Source organism: Podarcis muralis, chromosome 5, assembly GCF_964188315.1.
Source record: "Podarcis muralis chromosome 5, rPodMur119.hap1.1, whole genome shotgun sequence".
In the NCBI taxonomy this organism is placed as follows: domain Eukaryota; kingdom Metazoa; phylum Chordata; class Lepidosauria; order Squamata; family Lacertidae; genus Podarcis; species Podarcis muralis.
This window is the reverse complement of record NC_135659.1, coordinates 31,430,909-31,449,996: the sequence shown is the minus strand read 5'-3', so window position 1 is coordinate 31,449,996 and position 19,088 is coordinate 31,430,909. Positions and strand designations below refer to the sequence as shown.

General features: G+C 45.1%; 1 protein-coding gene across 2 annotated transcripts in view; it reads right to left on the bottom strand.

Moving 5' to 3' along the window:
• Positions 1-19,088, bottom strand: part of LOC144327771 (uncharacterized) — a 241,161-nt gene that overhangs the window by 187,232 nt on the left and 34,841 nt on the right. For both annotated transcript variants that reach the window (XM_077928497.1, XM_077928495.1), the window contains exon 2: positions 17,601-17,722. In XM_077928497.1, coding sequence (XP_077784623.1) covers positions 17,601-17,722 — 122 coding nt within the window. The remainder of the gene's footprint in view (positions 1-17,600; positions 17,723-19,088) is intronic.

The window sequence follows — 19,088 nt, the reverse complement described above, 5'->3', positions numbered from 1 at the left end:
GAATGATGGTTGTGCCCAAATATCTCCTCTTTCCTCCCCCCCTTTCCTAGTCCCTTGAAGTCTAATGAAAGACTTCCAGATAGGATGTCTAGGAGTCCTATTTTGTCCTAGAGAGTCTGCTATTCCCCAAGCCACATGGTAAATTGGCTGTCTCTAGTGAGAGTTGGACCATAAAGAAGGGTGATCGCCGAAGAATTGATGCTTTTGAATTATGGTGCTGGAGGAGACTCTTGAGAGTCCCATGGACTGCCAGAAGATCAAACCTATCCATTCTTAAGGAAATCAGCCCTGAGTGCTCACTGGAAGGACAGATCATGAAGCTGAGGCTCCAATATTTTGGCCACCTCATGAAAAGAGAAGACTCCCTGGAAAAGTCCCTGATGTTGGGAAAGATGGAGGGCACAAGGAGAAGGGGACGACAGAGGACGATATGGTTGGACAGTGTTCTCGAAGCTACAAGCATGAGTTTGACCAAACTGCGAGAGGCAGTGGAAGACAGGAGTGCCTGGCGTGCTCTGGTCCATGGGGTCACGAAGAGTCGGACACGACTAAACAACTAAACAACAACAAATTGAATCCTAGTTTAAGCTGGCTGTTTTTATTGACCCCTATTTTATGCCAAAAGCTCCTGTGTGAATATGTTGCGAGATAGCACTTTCTGGACTTAACGGTGCAATCCCATGCAAGTATACTCCGAAGCAGCAAATCTCATTGACTTCCATGGGGCTTACTCTCAGTTAAGTGAGTACTGAATTGCAGACTAGATGACAAGTTTCAAAATGGGTCAAACAGGAAGAGCTGTACTCTAATTGGTGCTAAATGACCATTGGGTTGTAGTACTCAGAATAAAGCCAAGTTCCTCAGCTTCAGGGAACAACCTTTCAAAAATGGGGAGGAAGTCACAGGAGAGAGCTCCTTCACTCTGCTGCAAACAGTAAAGGCAGCATCCAGTGTTTAGCTCTACTCAAAGTAGACTCATTGAAATTAACAGTTACGACTAACTGAGGCCCATTAATTTCAATGTGTCTGAGTAGAATGCAGCTGGATGCGACCCTTTGGGTGGTACTCAACTTTTACTCAGAGCAGATCCACTGAAATTAATCAGTATGGTTAACTTATGTGCATTCATTTCGGTGGATCAATTCTGAGAAGAACTTGGTTGAATACCACCCTATATCAACTTTGGAGAAATCTCTCTCTCATATTTGGGTATCTAAGACTTGATTGAAAGGGGGGAAATATGTCTGCACCATATGTTTGATAGTGCTTAGAGATATTTTACTAAACAGACCAATGAGGGAAAGGAGGACCTTAACAGTAAGAGTAGACATGAAGAAAATAGGTTTTAGGTCACAATCCTATGCCCACTTACCAGGGAGTAAGATCCACTGAACTAGATAAGATCCACTTCTGAGCTGACATGTTTAGAACTGCAAAGTTAAAGGCTTGTTTATCCCGATGAGGATGGACATTGGGAAACATAATGCAGATATGAATTGAAAACACTTAAGGCTTATGAAGGATGACCCTCTCGTTTGATTCTCCCACTGATAATGCTTTTGTGTTTGTTTTTCGTGTTTGGCTCATAGCCGTGTTGTTGAATTTGGTAGCTACCATCTACCTAGCATCTTTATAAAACTTCTTATTAAAAGAGCAAAGAAAGCACTCTGTACTGTATTTGATGAAGAGTATTTATAAAGCTACTCTTGATACACACACGTTACTTTCTGCTCCCGAGGAACCATCTGAGCGGCAGGCCTAATCTCCCGCAACTCCCTCAACTTTTCATTTCTCCGGGGTAATATATAACCTTCCTGTCTGTAGGTAGCCATTGTCACGGGAAATATTTTTTCTCCTACCTTCTGAAAGGACGTAATTTATAACATGAAATTAAAAGCATCAAATTAGTAACCCAATCCCTGTATTCCAGTTTAATGAACTAGCGCCTTCACCGCATTATTGTTTTGTGCCACTGGACCAATCTGTTTTGTTTTGCAAACAAAATGTGGTTTTTATTAATAAAGAAATGCAGAAGGAAAAAAAGAGAGAGAGGCATCCTTGGCACAGTTAAAATGATGTTTCCCAGGGGCCTCCATGGTCTCATTTAAAACAGCATTTTCATCATTTACTCTCAGCAAAAACGAGAAAGAGCATGAATATTTGTGCCTTTCCCCCATTCCTTTTCCTTTTAAAGGTTGAATGGGGATAGCTGGGTGTACATTGTGTCTAATGTTGTCCCCATTGGGACAGCACAAAGGCTTTGGACATTGGATGTCCAAATCCCTGCTCAGCTCTTAAGCTTACTTTATTAGGGCCAAAGTGGGCATGATGTGAAACACATCACAAATCACATCTGGTGCTGTGTGTGTGTGTTTTAAATTATAGGATTCCTTCAAATTATTCATCTGGAGGGTGGCACTGTGGTCTAAACCACAGAGCCTAGGGCTTGCCGATCAGAAGGTCGGCGGTTCGAATCCCCGCGACGGGGTGAGCTCCTGTTGCTCAGTCCCTGCTCCTGCCAACCTAGCAGTTTGAAAGCACGTCAAAGTACAAGTAGATAAATAGGTACTGCTCTGGTGGGAAGGTAAACGGTGTTTCCGTGTGTTGCTCTGGTTCGCCAGAAGCGGCTTAGTCATGCTGGCCACATGACCTGGAAGCTGTACGCCGGCTCCCTTGGCCCATAGAGCGAGATGAGCGCCGGCAACCCCAGAGTCGGTCACGACTGGACCTAGTGATCAGGGGTCCCTTTACCTTTTTACCCAATAGGAACATAGGAAAGAGCATTATACTCTGCTGGGGCACAGGTCCAGCTAACTTAGCTCAGTTGGCTAGAACGTGGTGCTGATAATGCCAAGGTTGCAGGTTGTCCCCTACAGGACAACTGCATTTTCCTGCATTGCAGGGGGTTGGACTGGATTGTCCTCAAGGTCCCTTCCAACTCTATAGTTCTATGATTCTATAACTCAGAATTGTCTACATTGGTTGGGACATTCTCAGGCCTACCAGGAGACACAAGGGATTGAACACAGAACATAGGACCTTCTGCATGCAAAGCAGGTGCTGAATGGACTTCTGCTTGAGTAATGGGACTTCCCCTACTCTCACCTGAAGCGCCCAGAGAAAATTGCATGGGGATTGCAGGGGGAGGACATCACCTAGGTTTTTGGGTTTTCTTACACCCCAGAACTTCAGCTGGTTGGAAAGGACCTGTGGCGATCACACAGGGCCCCCGTACATATGATGGTCTATTGACCCTGTGCCACCACTGTGATTGCTTTCTTCACTGCCACCACCCCGTTTCCCTCGGGTACACACGGAGTCCAGTCAGTTGTTAACATTAACAAATAATCAAGTTTATTTTTAAATGCAGGAACAAGCTTATGGTTACAGTTAATTTTTCTTGGCAGTTTCTTAATCTTAGTTCCTAACAACTTCAAACTGATTATTCCCACTATCTATCTGACTCCACCTGACAATTCCTCTCACTCTCTCACAATACAACTCTACCAACCCACACCTAATCCTCCCTCCTTCTTCCACTCCCAAACCTCATCTGCCTTTCAAAACCTCCCACTCTAACTTTTACTCCCCTCTTGCATTCCCACTGGCCAATCACATTCTCACTCATTTAACCCTTTCCCAATGACCCACCTAGGAGGCAAACACCACAGGACCAATGGAAGCTATTTCCCTCCTTACTGCAGTTGCAACCACCCCACTCAAATCAGTAGCAATGGGAGCTTTGATTCCAGAGCTGGTAGAAACTGGGCTATGATTATTGCTAGGGCTCTGACAAGGGAGAAAGGGGTTAAACCTGCCCTCCTTGTGCACTGCAATCCAAGTGAAAATTGGCCTCCCTCGCAGTTGCTAATATTCTTTTCTTTTTCTAAAAAACAAACAAACCGTAGATGTGGTTTGTAATGACGCATTTAGCGTCTTGTCTAGCTTGACCCTTATCAGGCCTTTCCCCCCCCCCCCCCTAATAAGAAGAAATACTGCAAAAATGCACAAAGTCCTTGGGTCTGAAAGGTAAAGATGCTAAAATAAGGAAGAGGAGAAACACAAAGTACAGACCCAGAGAATTATTCTAGGGTTTAAGGATGGAATTGGTGCAATGTACTTATGGGCCATTTTTGACAACCAAGAAAGGGCCCCCAAGAGAGCAGCACCACAAAACCATATTTTTTCAGACAAATTCTAACATTGCACCAGTGGGCATGATGGGATTTTCCCTTCTCCTCCTGCAGTCCCTATATTGTCCAAAGAGTATTCCAGCCTTCTGAGGAGAATTCTGATGGTGTCCAGTGGGTGGGTTTGCAGGGGTGCGGAGGAGATGGCAAATTTCAATTCTCATACACAGATTTTTTCTGCACAAGTCAACATCACCCCTTCTTTTCAAGCAACATGTTTAGCAGCTGGTGGTTAGACCAGCCTGAGTCACCATGTCTGCCACTTCAAATTAATAATATCTCCACGTTAGAGATGGACACCAGAATTGAGTACCATTCTTGAAGAAGTTTGACAGAGCTAGGTTTTGGTCAGACCTTTACTGTGTATTGGTCTGAGGTTCTGAATACCCAAGTTCTACCATAGGAACTTTTTTAAAAAATCTAGTGCAGGGCGGTGCAACTTTCATACAAAGTGGGCCGCAAGAGGTACTTTGTCACAGAACCTGTGGGCCGCACACTGCCTTGTTGGGTGAGTGGGACGTAGGCCAAAATTTGATGCCCCTCCCCATTCCTCGTGCTACCACGTGAAAGCCAACAAAGCAACACACCAGGTTTGGGGAAGGAGACATGAGACTCTGGCAGGAGGCGCTCCTCCTCCTTCCCAAAGCTGGGGAAGTGCTAACCAGGCTTTGGGAAGACTCTAGGACCCTGTCTGAGCCATTCATGTCCCATTCCCAAAGCCCAGGGCCTCCTTATCCAGCTTTGCAAAGGCAGCATGAGGGCTGACATCAAATGTTGCTGAGGGTCTCAAAGAAAGGCCTCAAGGGCCATTCCTTGGGCCATGTGTTGGACCACCCTGCCAGTTCTTTCAGGGCCAGTCTGTACAAAGTCACACCTTTGCACCCTGCGGATGCCAAAAGGCTGTCTACAGCACAGCCTGTAATATATCTAACATTATCTGTTTCATGCTGAAACGCTTTGGGTTGCGATGAGATGCCTGGGACTCAGCTACTTCAGTAAAGAAAAAGTGTTTTAAATGCGCTATAACACTGTGACACCATATGGCGCTGTGGAGTCCCATCTATCGCCAACGTGATTTCCCATTATGAGGTTTACAATGCGTTTTGCTGAAACTTTTTCCCTTACCGCACAGTATTAAAAGTTTCGTAACTGCTTCGAAAACAGCAAAGTATGGATGCAGAAGCTGTGGCTTTCCAGATGTTGCTGAACAACAGCTCTCATCATCCCTGACCATTGGGCATGCTGGCAGGGGGTGATGGGAGTTCCACAACATCTGGGGGGTCACCCAGTTCTTCACCGCTGCTTCAGGCAAATTACTTAGTTTGAAAATGCTTTAGAGGTTCACTGATTAAATAGGACACTGGCACCTCCTTCGATTTGTTATACTTCTATGGATCACAGCTATTTTGACATCAAGCAGTTCCGTAACTGCAGTCCTGAACAATACCAATATATATTTCCCCATCTTTGGTGTATCTGGTTCTACCCTGTAGCATTTTGCTCACTGTTTCAGCGAGGCGGTGTTTGCCTATGGTGTACAGACATGTCTGAGATTAATCCAAAGAGATGGATCAAGCTAAAAGAGTCATTTATGCAGCTTTGGACTATCCAAGAAGGATATTTGTGCACAAAGTATTGCTAACATCAAGATTAGGGGGGAAAGGGGGGGGAACCCCCGAGAGATACTCTTAGATGTCTGCAAATTAATAGATGAATCCATTAAGAAATCGCTGCTCAAAGGAACTGTGGCTGGCAAAACAAGGAAGTATAGCTGGTCTGAGAAAAGAAACCTTCAGCTAATTTTGAAATATGAGTTCCTTGTATTATATTGTAGCCACGAGGATAAGCCAACACAAAAGCATTATGATTTACTACTGCAATACAGAGAAACAGTTTTTTCCTGTATAGTTCCTTTCCAACATGTCCATCACTAACTAAGGTAAAACATTCTTAGCACAGCATAATCAGATCTCATAGCTTCATTTTTACAGCCAAAAGGGGGATAGCCAGACTCCAGTAGCTGTAAAGAACTGAGGAACTGAGGAGAAGTTGTCCATTTCACAGCATTTGAAGTGCTCAAATCTGCATTTTAAAACTTCGGAAGCAACTGCAGTGGAAATAAAAAATGACAACACAGAAGTTCTTCGTTCTGTCCCATGAGTCAGCTATCTTTCTCCATTGTTAGTTCCCGACACTGAGGAGGGGGGCGGAAACGAACTGCATTTTCACTCACACTGAAGATGGTAATTTCTTTTAAAACCCTAAAAAGTGGGTAAACCCTTTCCTTTTTAAGTCTTTGGCCTACTGAAGTGACATTTTTAAAACTAGCAAGCAAGAAAGCAAGGCACGGTTTGTAGTGAATGGTGGTGAATGGTGGAGGACAACAACAACATCCCCAATTCACAGCCACATTCATAGATAGTTAATTAGGAGGTAGGCAAATACTTTAAAAAAAAGTTTCTTAGTGGAGAAACACTACAGTTATGGCATTCTTGCCCACCTGGTCTTACCTTCAACTGTTTCTAAAATGTATGGAACAGAAGAACACTAGCAGAGAATGTTCGAGGAAGGCTTTGTTTATTTCAAAGACCCCTATTCACCTACAGTCAAGGTGATGGAAGATTTTTCTTTCACTGCAATAATTTCCCTCAAAAACAACACCTCACCTTTTATTCCATATATTTAGTAACAAACATTCACTTACAGAGGAAAAAGTAAATGGGTGAACTTGGGGACTGCATTAGGCTCCTTTGAAAACCAAGTTTGCTCGCATAGTCCAATCGCGGTCATTCCCTGATCACACTAGAATATAACAATGGTGGAAGAGGGGGGCAGAAGGTTAAGGACATTTTTATTTACTCATTCCAAACATATCCTGACCTTTTAATGCATTCAGATTGGCTTACAATAGGTAAAACAACAACAACATCATGGATAGGTGTAAGATATAGAAATGTGTTTATTCTTGTTCTAGAATGATGCTTTACAGGAAAAGAAAAACGAATCCGTATGATTATTTTTCTTAAATGTATTTAAAATACAGGAGTGCTTGGTCTCTTTTTGACTGAAGCTGGGCAGCATGACAGGGTCCATTGTTCGACAGTGGGATGGTCTCTCTCAAGAGGTTGTGGACTCTCCTTCCTTGGAGGTTTTTAAGCAGAGGTTGGATGGCCGTCTGTCATGGATGCTTGAGTCAAGATTCCTGCATTGCAGGGGGTTGGACTAGATGACCCTTGGGGTCTCATCCAACTCTACAATATGACTCTGTGAATAATGGATACTTTATATGCAGTTCTCTCAGATGGTGGTGAGGACAGCACATTGATTTGATGAAAGGGACCTTCTGTTTGGAAGATAGGACCCATTGCAGCTCAAGAAGAACTACAAGTTTTGGGAACTATGGCCATGAGACATGGGTCACAAACTTGCAAAAAGTACTCCAGCTGGCAAAATATGCTTCTTCTGGATGCCCAAATGCTAGCTTTCAAAAGTTTTGGCTCTGATTGGTTGATGCTCTTTCCCTCAACGAATGAATAAGGAAGCAGCATGACTAAAAATCATTAAATAAAAACCACAGAGACTCATTGGGTGCTCAAGGGAGTAAGTGAAAGGTATTTTTGTTTTGGACGAATGCAACTTAATAATTAAGAGCATGTTAAATTTGAAGTGCCTAGTTCCAATCTCTGCTGAGCCACAAACTTGCTGGATAGCTCTGCTTCTCAGCCTCACTCCCCATCTGTAATATGGACACACTAATATTGGACTAGAGATGCGGGTGGTGATGAGAGTTAAACCACAGAGCCTAGGACTTTCTGATCAGAAGGTCTGTGGTTTGAATCCCCGCGATGGGGTGAGCTCCCGTTGCTCAGTCCCTGCTTCTGCCAACCTAGCAGTTTGAAAGCACGTCAAAGTGCGAGTAGATAAATAGGGACTGCTTACTAGCGGGAAGGTAAATGGCGTTCCGTGTGCTGCACTGGCTCGCCAGATGCAGCTTGTCACGCTGGCCACGTGACCCGGAAGTGTCTGCGGACAGCGCTGGCTCCCGGCCTATAGAGTGAGATGAGTGCACAACCCTAGAGTCTGGCAAGACTGGCCCGTACGGGCAGGGGTACCTTTACCTTTACTAATATTGGACTAGAGATGCGGGTGGTGATGAGGGTTAAACCACAGAGCCTAGGACTTTCTGATCAGAAGGTCTGCGGTTCGAATCCCCCCGATGGGGTGAGCTCCCGTTGCTCAGTCCCTGCTTCTGCCAACCTAGCAGTTTGAAAGCACGTCAAAGTGCGAGTAGATAAATAGGTACCGCTCCGGCGGAAAGGTAAACGGCGTTTCCATGCGCTGCTCTGGTTCACCAGAAGTGGCTTAGTCATGCTGGCCCCATGACCCGGAAGCTGTACGCCGGCTCCCTTGGCCAATAAAGCGAGATGAGCGCCGCGACACCAGAGTCGGCCACAACTGGACCTAATGGTCAGGGGTCCCTTTCTTTACCTTTAATATTGGACTGTCCCTTCATTTCCCCAGTCCCACAACTAAAGATACAACAAATTGAACCTTGCTCAACAAATTGAACCTAGTAGATGTCCGTACATTCAGCTCTCTACAGGCATCATGTCTTTTCCATCACTAGATGGGGCCTACTGCTTCCTGCATTGTTCTAAATGCACAAGGTCATTGCATGTATTGATCAGCAAATAGAACTGGCTCCCATTTTTGCTGTCAAACATCTTCCAGCTCTGGATTGGTGCATCAGGTTCATTTTGCTTCTAATTTTATGCACATGTTTGCTGACATGCTTATTTCCACAGAGAGCTGCTTAATTCTCCCAAATGTACGAGAAGGTGGAATGAGCTGGTTTGAATAGACCCGGTGATGTTTCAGCAATTTTGGCTCTTGGCAGATTCTAATGCGATAGCCCAAGATTGTTTACAGTTAAAAGTGCCATGCGGCCAACAGAATAGGAGCCATTTTTATTCCCTGGGTTGGGTGCGAGGGTCAGAGGCAAGTCCCAGATGTAGGAAGAGCAGAAAAAACGCCATCGATGCACAGTGACCACCTACATTTCAAGGAAATAAAAGGCCAGCTGCCTGAGAAAAAGCAGGAGAACTTTCTGCCTTCCTGTGTGGCTGCAATCAAACTGCAAAACTGGGCACAATTCAAAATTGGGGGTTCCTTCATGCTCCTCAGTACTACAGGCAGGTGCAGGTGGCACTGTGGTCTAAACCACTGAGCCTCTTGGGCTTGCTGATCAGAAGGCCGTCAGTTCAAATCCCCACAATGGGGTGAGCTCCCTTTGCTCTGTCCCAGCTCCTGCCAACCTAGCAGTTCAAAACCATGCCAGTACATGTAGATAAATAGGTACCACTGTGGTGGGAAGATAAACGGTGTTTCCATGTGCTCTGGTTTCTGTCATGGTGTTCCACTGTGCCAGAAGTGGTTTAGTCATTCTGGTCACATGACCCAGAAAGCTCTCTGTGGACAAACACCAGCTCCCTCGGTTTGAAAGCGAGATGAGTGCCACAACCCCATAGTCGCCTTCAACTGGACTTAAAATGTTCAGGGGTCCTTTACCTTTTACCTTTAGTGCTACACAAGCTGTACACCAGTACTTTTGAGTCAATGACCAAGCAGACAGCTCCTAAAAGCATGATGAACGAAGGGCTACAGCTCGATGGGAGAGCCTCTGTTTTGCACGCAGAAGGTCCCACGTTCAAATCTGGGCATCTCCAGGTAGGACTGTGAGAGATCACTGCCTGAAGTCCTTGGACTTCAAATGGTCCCCCACTCTTGATATATGGTTTGTGCAGATGCAGTTGTCCACAGTATTACATCATTGTTCCAAACCATGTCAATTTCAATACAGTGGCGGGTGGCGCTGTGGGTAAAACCTCAGCGCCTAGGACTTGCTGATCGCTTGGTTGGCGGTTCGAATCCCCGCGGCGGGGTGCGCTCCCGTTGCTCGGTCCCAGCGCCTGCCAACCTAGCAGTTTGAAAACACCCCCGGGTGCAAGTAGATAAATAGGACCGCTTACTAGCAGGAAGGTAAACGGCGTTTCCGTGTGCGGCTCTGGCTCGCCAGAGTAGCTTTGTCACACTGGCCACGTGACCCGGAAGTGTCTGCGGACAGCGCTGGCTCCCGGCCTATAGAGTGAGATGAGCGCACAACCCCAGAGTCTGTCAAGACTGGCCCCTACGGGCAGGGGTACCTTTACCTTTTACCTTTACCTCAGGTTACATACGCTTCAGGTTACAGACTCCGCTAACCCAGAAATAGTGCTTCAGGTTAAGAACTTTGCTTCAGGATGAGAACAGAAATTGTGCTCCAGCGGCATGGCTGCAGCAGGAGGCCCCATTAGCTAAAGTGGTGCTTCAGGTTAAGAACAGTTTCAGGTTAAGTACGGACCTCCGGAACGAATTAAGTACTTAACCCGAGGTACCACTGTATAAGCATTTACTGTAGTTAAGACTAACCAGGATTTCCCAATTAACCAGGATTTGAAAACACAGCTGCTTTTAACACAGTTCACATTGCTGCCCATACCTAGGGAGTGCAATGCTTCCCTACAGCGTAACCCATCGGGAGCATTATAATCATATCAGAAGTAAAAATACAGTGGTACGTCAGAAGTCGAAAGGAATCCGTTCTGGAAGTCCGTTCGACTTCCAAAACGTTCGGAAACCAAGGCACGGCTTCTGATTGGCTGCAGAAAGTTCCTGCAGCCAATCAGAAGCCGTGGAAGTCATGTCGGACGTTCGGGTTCCAAAGAACGTTCACAAACCGGAACAGTCACTTCTGGGTTTGCGGCATTCAGGAGCCAAAACGTTTGACTCGCAAGGCGTTTGGGATCCAAGGTACGACTGTATGTCTTGTGTAAACCAGGAGCTGAAAGAAGACGATTGGATTTTAGGAAGACAGCTTTATAAATCTCCAGCAGCCCTTTCCAAGGCACACCACATATTGGTTTACATTTTTTAAACTACCATTTCAATTTGGGAGGGAGGGCTGAAAGACACTTCTCTGTGTGCTTCTCACACTTCTCACACAGAAACATACATTCTGTTTTACCGTTAAGCTAATCTCCAAAACATAAAACAAAACAAAACAGCTCCTTACAGCTAAAGTTTGGCCAAAAATGGGCGGGGGAGAGGAATAAAAAGAAACCACCAACAATTTGCACAAAGGAATGCATACTCCTCTGTGAGTTTTTGGTCTGCTGCCATTTTTCCCTTTTGGCAACCATTGCAATGTTGTGGGCATCGTACAAATGCATTTGCGGCAGCCCGAGGGTTAAGTCAGACATTTCTTATCTTTGACAGATGGTTAATTTACAGTCATTATTACTAAATTCAATTGCTTAATAAGTTAGATATGACAAACACGTGTGTAGAAATCTTTGCCAAGACACCCTTCTCGGAATCCGAGGATGAAGCAAGCCCTGAAACACTTTCCCCATACATCCTCATGCTGAGGGTGACAGACTGAAGCACATTTTTAATTTTCCTATGGATTTTTCTTTTTAACTCTTTAAGATCATATGCTGTCTTACTAGAGTATATTTCCAAGTCACGCAATCCAGGAACTGGGTTAGGCAGAACTCTCAATTAACCAAACTGGTAGTATGGTTCTAGTCTTATGCACCTGTTACAGGTTTCTGAATCTTAGCATGTGAACGTCTCTTTCAGGGGTAGCCAACGTGGTGGTGGTTGTTGTGGACTACAACTCCCATTACCTCCAACCATAAGCCATGCTGGCTGGGGCTGATGAGAGTTGTAGACCTCAATTTCCAGAGGCCGCCATATTGGCTACTCCTGAATTCTATCCCCCAAGATGCACATGGAATGTCCATAGTGCACACTCAAAAGGTCACTGTGAGGGAGCCAGTCCTGAATACACAACAGCCCCAGGCAGGGCCGGTCCAAGACATTTTGACTCCTGAGGTGAACCATAAAATGGTGCCCACCAATAACCAGGGAAGAAGGGGTAAGTGAAGATCTGCATCAGGAACAAGGGGGGTGGAGGAGATCAGCACCACCTCCTAGTCTCCAAGAGGCGATAAGCGAGGGCTGCCAAGGAAGCTGCAGATCCAGTATCCAAGGAACATGCTGCAGCCATTGTTTCCACTACAGCAGCAGCAGCAACACTGGGTGTTGCATTTCTTGGAGGCCAAATCTGCCGCCCCTGGGGATCCTGCTGCCCGAGGCAGTCACCTCACCTTGCCTTCTGGGTGGGCCGGCCCTGGTCCCAGGTTTGTATTCACTTGCTTCAAAGTTATGGGAACAGCAATTAGTTATGCCCCTAGAGAAGCAAATGTGGAAGTCGGTGGTGAAATCTTCCCTGCCCCTTTGGTGATCATCACTTTGGCAAGGGGAAATTTCTCCATAGGTATCTGAGGGTCTGTCGCTACATTTCTTCCAGTCCAGTTCTTGCACAAGCCCCACTCTTTTCTGTGGTGCCAAGGTCATGGTGGGCAGTAGGTAGCTGCCCATCCCTGCAATGACCCGATGACCTGATTCACAAACACAGAACCTGTTTTGTAAAACGTAGTAGAAATCCCCCCAAGCCTCCTGTGGAAATAAATGAGAAGAAATCTAAGTGCTCAGAAGCTATTTGTACATAAACCATATCAGGTAGGAAGATGCATTAAGATTTGCATCAGCATTTCAGTGCACTAAACAATTTCAGCTCATAAATAAAGGCGGATCCCAAACTAAACCGATACCGTTATAAACCTATGTAAAATGTAGAGCATTAATAAAGAGTCTGCTTATCTTTGCTCATCTGTCAAGCTAAGCCCATCCACATAACCCCCCAAATGGTCAATATTTATTCAGAGGGAGAGAGAAGAGGAAAACACTGGCGTAACTTAGCTGGATACATCTCCACTACAAGCTAAGGAACACATAGGTAGGGCTGCCATACAACTCAAAAGCTCAACAACTCAAAAGCTCAAAAACATTTGTGTCTAGATTTTCACTTTTTGAAATTTGGCAACCCTAACATAGGATTGTGTTCAACATAGCACTAAGGTTAAGATTCTGTCAGTGCAAGGACTTCCTCTTTCTTTCCCCCCACATTTGCTTGAACCCTGAATCTGTTCTGGAGTTTACTCCAACTCACTGGAGCATATTTGGGGAGAGCAGGAACATGCGCAGGGAGGAGAAGAAGGAGAGTCTTGTTGCACTAGCAGTCAGCCTTGCACACACGCAACAATTTCCTTGAACACTGGTGCTACTTTCCAATGCATCTCCATGACCAAAAATGTTTTGTTCCCCCCCCCCCCATTAGTCGCTAAATTTAATAAATCCTCAACCCAGTCTTCTTCACAGGGAGGTTTGGACTTTCTCCAGTTTTTCAGAAATAGACATTTGGCCGAAAGACCACAACATACATGACAGTGCCATCATGCCCAGCACAAAACAGCAGCCATTGTGTTCCAGGAGTTCCTGGCTCAATACGACATGTCATGAATTTCAAACCCAACAGACTCTCAATACTGAATTCGCTGTTTCAGCATAGATCGAATTCCTTCTGGAGGGAATCATACACTTGGATCTTCAGGTCAGAGGCCTACTTGGAATTTGCTTAACTTAGAGCTCATTTTGTCCCTTAGGCTTGTGGGTCTATTGTATCTTGAAATAGTACTATGTTTGGGGTCTCCAAGGCTGGCAAGGCATGAGGCAAGAATGCAGTGGGCCTCTCTTATTCTTACTGCTATTTCAAGGGCTCTGTCCCTGCCAATCACAGACTTTCCTCTCATGCCCCGTTGTGTGAGAAGCTCATTTAGTTCAACTCTAGCCTGGGTCACCTGAGGATAATGACATTTGATAAGCTCAAAGCTGCAGACCGTAGGTCTGATGGTAGCAATCATCACTCATTGCCCATGGACAGAAAAATGTTTTTCTCCTTGTCTCATGATACTAGAACCCAGGGCCATCAGGTGAAGCAGAGTGGTGGGAGATTCAAGCGCAACAAAGAAGTAATTTAGGCACGTGGTTAAACTTTGGAACTCAAGACCACATGTAGTGAAGGGCACCGATTAGCATGGATCTGAGAAGAGAGTGGATTAATTCATGGAGGGGAAAGGATGCTAGAGGCAACCTACCACTGAGGAACAAGAGGAGAAGACAGCTATTGCTTTCATGTCCTGTTTGTGAGCTTCCTAAAGGCATCTGACTGCAGGAAAGAGGATGATGGAATGGAGAAGGATGGTGGTTGGACCCATATGACCGTCTGTTCATGTGGAGGTTCACAGAATAGTGTGTGTGTGTGTGTGTGTGTGTGTGTGTGTGTGTGTGTGTGGAAATGCCCAATTTCATCATTAAAGGGAGCTCCTCTGTTTCATCCTCACCTGCACTACCTCCCTCCCCGTCAGCCAGACTCCATTACTGGAAGCGAGACAGGCTGAGAGATGAGTGCAGGGGGGTGACAGCCTGCAAGGAACACTCTTCTCCTTTCATCTCTGCACCCCTTTTGATGTTAAAATTAGACACTTTCCCCACTTTAGACATCAACTGTGCAGACACTTGAACAAACAAAAGTGGCTGTCACCATCACGTCGGGCTTGGCCCTGAGTCTATGATGTGGGATGGAAGAAGAAGACTGGGAGAATGCAGGAAATTGTGATGGATGGGTTATTTAATCTTGTCACTCTTGAAACAGCCCCTCCTGGGACCGGAATAGAGACTGGGGACTGCAGGACTGAAGGCTACTCTCCTCCCCCCCCCCCAAAAAAAAAATGCCTGCGGAAAGGAAGAATAGTTTTAACCTTTTTCGCCTGAAATGCCAGCATTTCTCAGCCAGGCCTGGCTTTCACCTTGGTATCCTAGTTTTCATTCTACAAGGATTTTGTTTTTACATAGGGCAGCATTTGAACATGTGAATCCTCCTTCCTACGTTTGGAAGTGGTACATGCTGAAGGAGGCTGTACCATGTTCTTCCTTAAAATGTACATCATCTCTAAAGCACTAAAATGATGCTTCTGTGAGGCAAGGCTAGGGAACCTTTTCCAGTTTGAGAGCCACATTTCCTTGTGGGCACTGATGGGTGGGGCCACAGGCAAAACTGGATAGAACAACTCATGTCAATGCTACCTTTGCACATACATACCCCTCCAACCTCCACCCAAGCAAGCAAGCAAGCGTACATTATCAGGGTTCAAAGGCACATTTCAGCCAGGCAAAAACACTCAAGAAAGGTACAAAACCCACCTATCAAAATTCCCTGCATTCTCCTATCACTGCCTGTTTTTAGATGCCAGGCAAAAACATTCTTAATAACCCAGGCTTTTTAATTGGGAGGGTAGCTAGATATGTCAGTGGCCTTTGTTGTGCCCATCCTTTAAGTGGGGTGGGTAGGACTTGTTCCTTTTAATATCGTTTATATGTTTTTGTTCTTTCTCTTTTCATTGTTTCAGTCACTCTGGGACACCCGAGTGCAAAAACGCGACTAACAAATAAGAATAAGACTAGTAAAAATAAGAAACAAACAACTAATTCCAGAGGGCTGGAGCTGCAACACTAAAAGCTCAATTTCTAGGACATACGAAGCCCACCTCTGGGGTGTGCGCAGTAGTCTAAGCAGTGCTCCATCTGAGTTAGGCAGTTGCCTAGCAGAGATGTATAGAGGCAAGGCCTTCCTTTCAGCAGCCTGGTGCTACGTTGTTTAGGATATGACTTTTGCCAACTGAGTGCTGGGTTAGGCTCATCCTATCTATGTCAGGTGTCCCCAGAACTGTAGTAACTAAAGCCCCCATGCACTTTAACGTTGTGGATACTATTGTAATGTAAATTAAATAAATAAGTTTCCCCAGTCCTCTTGTGCCCCGTCTGGTTATTCTGGTGTGTGCAGGGATTTCGTTCCTGTGCTCTGCTCCTGAGCTATGCCCCACTACAAAACTCACTGAGAATGTAAGCAAGTTAGACACTTTTAAGCACATTTGACCAGAAGTTATTTCTTGATTTCATTTCGCTTACGAAACATGCTCAGAATCACAGCCCAATGCCGGCATCGCACAAAATCGTAACAAATAACCGCGGTCAATTCTAACAAAAGATGGGGACTATCACGTTGCATTTAGCAATTTGACCACCAGACCGGCTTCCTGTTCTGGCACAAAAGGGAAACCACTCCAGATAATAGAGCCTAAATTATAACGTTAGGTTTGTGAACTCTTTGGGGAACTGGAGAAATCAATTCCATGAAAAAAAAGAGAGAAAAGGAGAAGTCCTGAGTCTGTGAACATATTAAGTAGTGCTGATACAGAATATTTGCCACATGTGTTTCAAATTAGGGGAGGGAGTTCTAAAAACCTCTTCCAAGTCAACATCTCACTTATTTATAGCTTGATCTTGAGACTTTCCTAACAAAATATTGCATTTGCAGGGATACTAGCGCAGGGAGCTATAGGAAGCTCATCCATTGTACCCAACAACCCCACATCCTGATGATACTCATTTTTGGCTAACTGCTAATGGTACCAATGATCGCCAAGCACAATGAGAAAGAGTTTTCTTGTGATGTGGTGATGCAGCAAGTCCCACCCCCAATAGGAATGGTCTGGAACCTGAACGTCTGAAGGAGAATTTGCTGGGGTTTCTTATTGTAAAATTGTTTGGAGAGGTTTTATAGGAAGCAATTCATAAATGTAAGCAAACAAACAAATAAGCTACACAACATTATATTTTCTTCTGTGTTTGAATACTTTGCATTTGGATGCTAGATAGCATCCGAATTCAGACTCCACATCTTGCAGCCATGCCTGTGATTAGGTGCTACATACATTTTCTTTCCTAATAATGGCCAATGAAACTCAACTCAGTGGAAACTCAACTGCTACACATCTAGGCTGTCTTCTTCTCCTTCTTCTCCTTTGGTGACCACTCATAGCTGAGTAAGATTATCAGCACCCTGCTTTAACCAACTGAGTTATCCAGAAGATATCAACTTAAGTATAAGGCTAAGCACTTGTATTTACTTATTTTCTCCCATCATGGAACCCATGGTGGTAGCCTACACATGGTTCCACAGCAGTCACCCATCCAGACTGTGATCAGACCCATCTGGCTTCAGCAAGCCTCACAAACCTTCAGGCCATATCCTGGAACCAAGATATTAACCCATGCTTGTGTGCTACAACTAGGGCTTATTCGGTGGGAAGGGTTATCGCTGAATATTCTCCAGCGGGGGTGGGGGTGGAGTCCTCTCCAATGGTCCTTCCCAAAGGTATTTCTACAATAATAAATTCGGAGAACTTCTGAAAAATCGCAAGCAAGAGCCCTTTTGCAAATGAAGACAAGGAAGGCCAACTGTAGTGTTATCCCCACACAGTAAGATGCTGACGTACACTGTCGCAGGAAGAGTGAGAGACCAAAGATGCTGAACTGGAAGGACATATTCTGCATCAGTTCCCTTACCTTTTGTATCCAAGTTAAAAGACATTTCTGGTGAGCAATCAAGTTTTTGCAGTCACAGAAGTGCAGCAGAGCGTCACGGCCCATCTCATCTCCTTCCCGACAGATAAAACATTCTTTTGACTCTAATTAAAAAGATTAATAAAGTAAGAGAACACATCAGGTTTGCATCAATCAACTGCCCATGTGGTTCTTATTATTGTAATTAAAAGTTATCTCCTCAAAATTGTTGGATGAAAGTGCCACGGTCTGCAATTGAAAACACATTGAAGGGAGTTTTCCCAACTTATTCTATTTTAAACAGTCAGATTGGAGCAACGCTCTGGAGATAATGTGTTCAAAAGGGTCCTTAGAGGCAAAATGTCAGCAACCATATATTTACGTCCTTTGAGAAGCCCTTATAAAAATGTGCATTGTGCATCTTTCTGATTTTGTTGGGGTTTTTTTTTTTTTTAAAAAAAAAAAGGCTGTAAAGGGTGGGGGAGAGAGTGAAACACAGTATCAGCCAAACCCCCTTCAAGTGTACAACTACAAATGATAGTATTTGGCTTTTACTATCCATTCATTAAATCACTCCTTCCTAATGCATTTCTTTATTCCACTGGGAGTTTTCATCTGGGTTTGCATAAAGGACTTGGGAGCCCTCAGGCAGAAATTCCAAGCTCTTGCCCTGGATGCAATAGTTGTTGCCCTAAGGAAGAAAAGCATTGTGGGGGAATAGTATGTGCACCGGGCCCAGAACTTGGGCCCATCTGATTGACAGGCAGCAGCCCTCCAGGATTTCAAAGACCACATCAACATCATACATTTAAAACACTATGATACCACTTTAAACAATCCCTGGAGTGGGTCAACAGTCAATGCCTCTTCACGGGGAATTATAGCTCTGTGTGGGGAGTAGGGGCCTCTTAACAAACAACAGCTCACAGAATTCTCTGAGGGAAGCCATGAGTGTTTAAAGTGGTCTTTATAGTGTTTTAAGTGCTTGGCGTGAAAACGGCCAAAGAGGAATTTTGCACATGCCTTAGATGGGCAGGGATTGAACCCTGATGACTTCTGTGTGCACGCGGGCGATGCTGTGGTCTAAACCACTGAGCCTCTTGGGCTTGATGATCGGAAGGTCGGTGGTTTGAATCCCCGCGACAGGGTGAACTCCCGTTGCTCTGTTCCAGCTTCTGCCAACCTAGCAGTTCGAAAGCAAGCAAGCAAGTAGATAAATGGGTACCGCTGTGGCAGGAAGGTAAATGGTGTTTCTGTGTGCTCTGGCTTCCGTCACAGTGTCCCGTTGCACTTGAAGCGGTTTATTGCTGCTGGCCACATGACCCAGAAAGCTGTCTGTGGACAAACGCCGGCTCCCTTGGCCTGAAAGTGAGATGAGCGCCACAGCCCCATAGTCACCTTTGACCGGACTTAACTGTCCAGGGGTCCTTTACCTTTACCTTACCAACTTGAATAAAATTTGGGGAGGGGGGAGGTAAGCCCTGCCTTGCA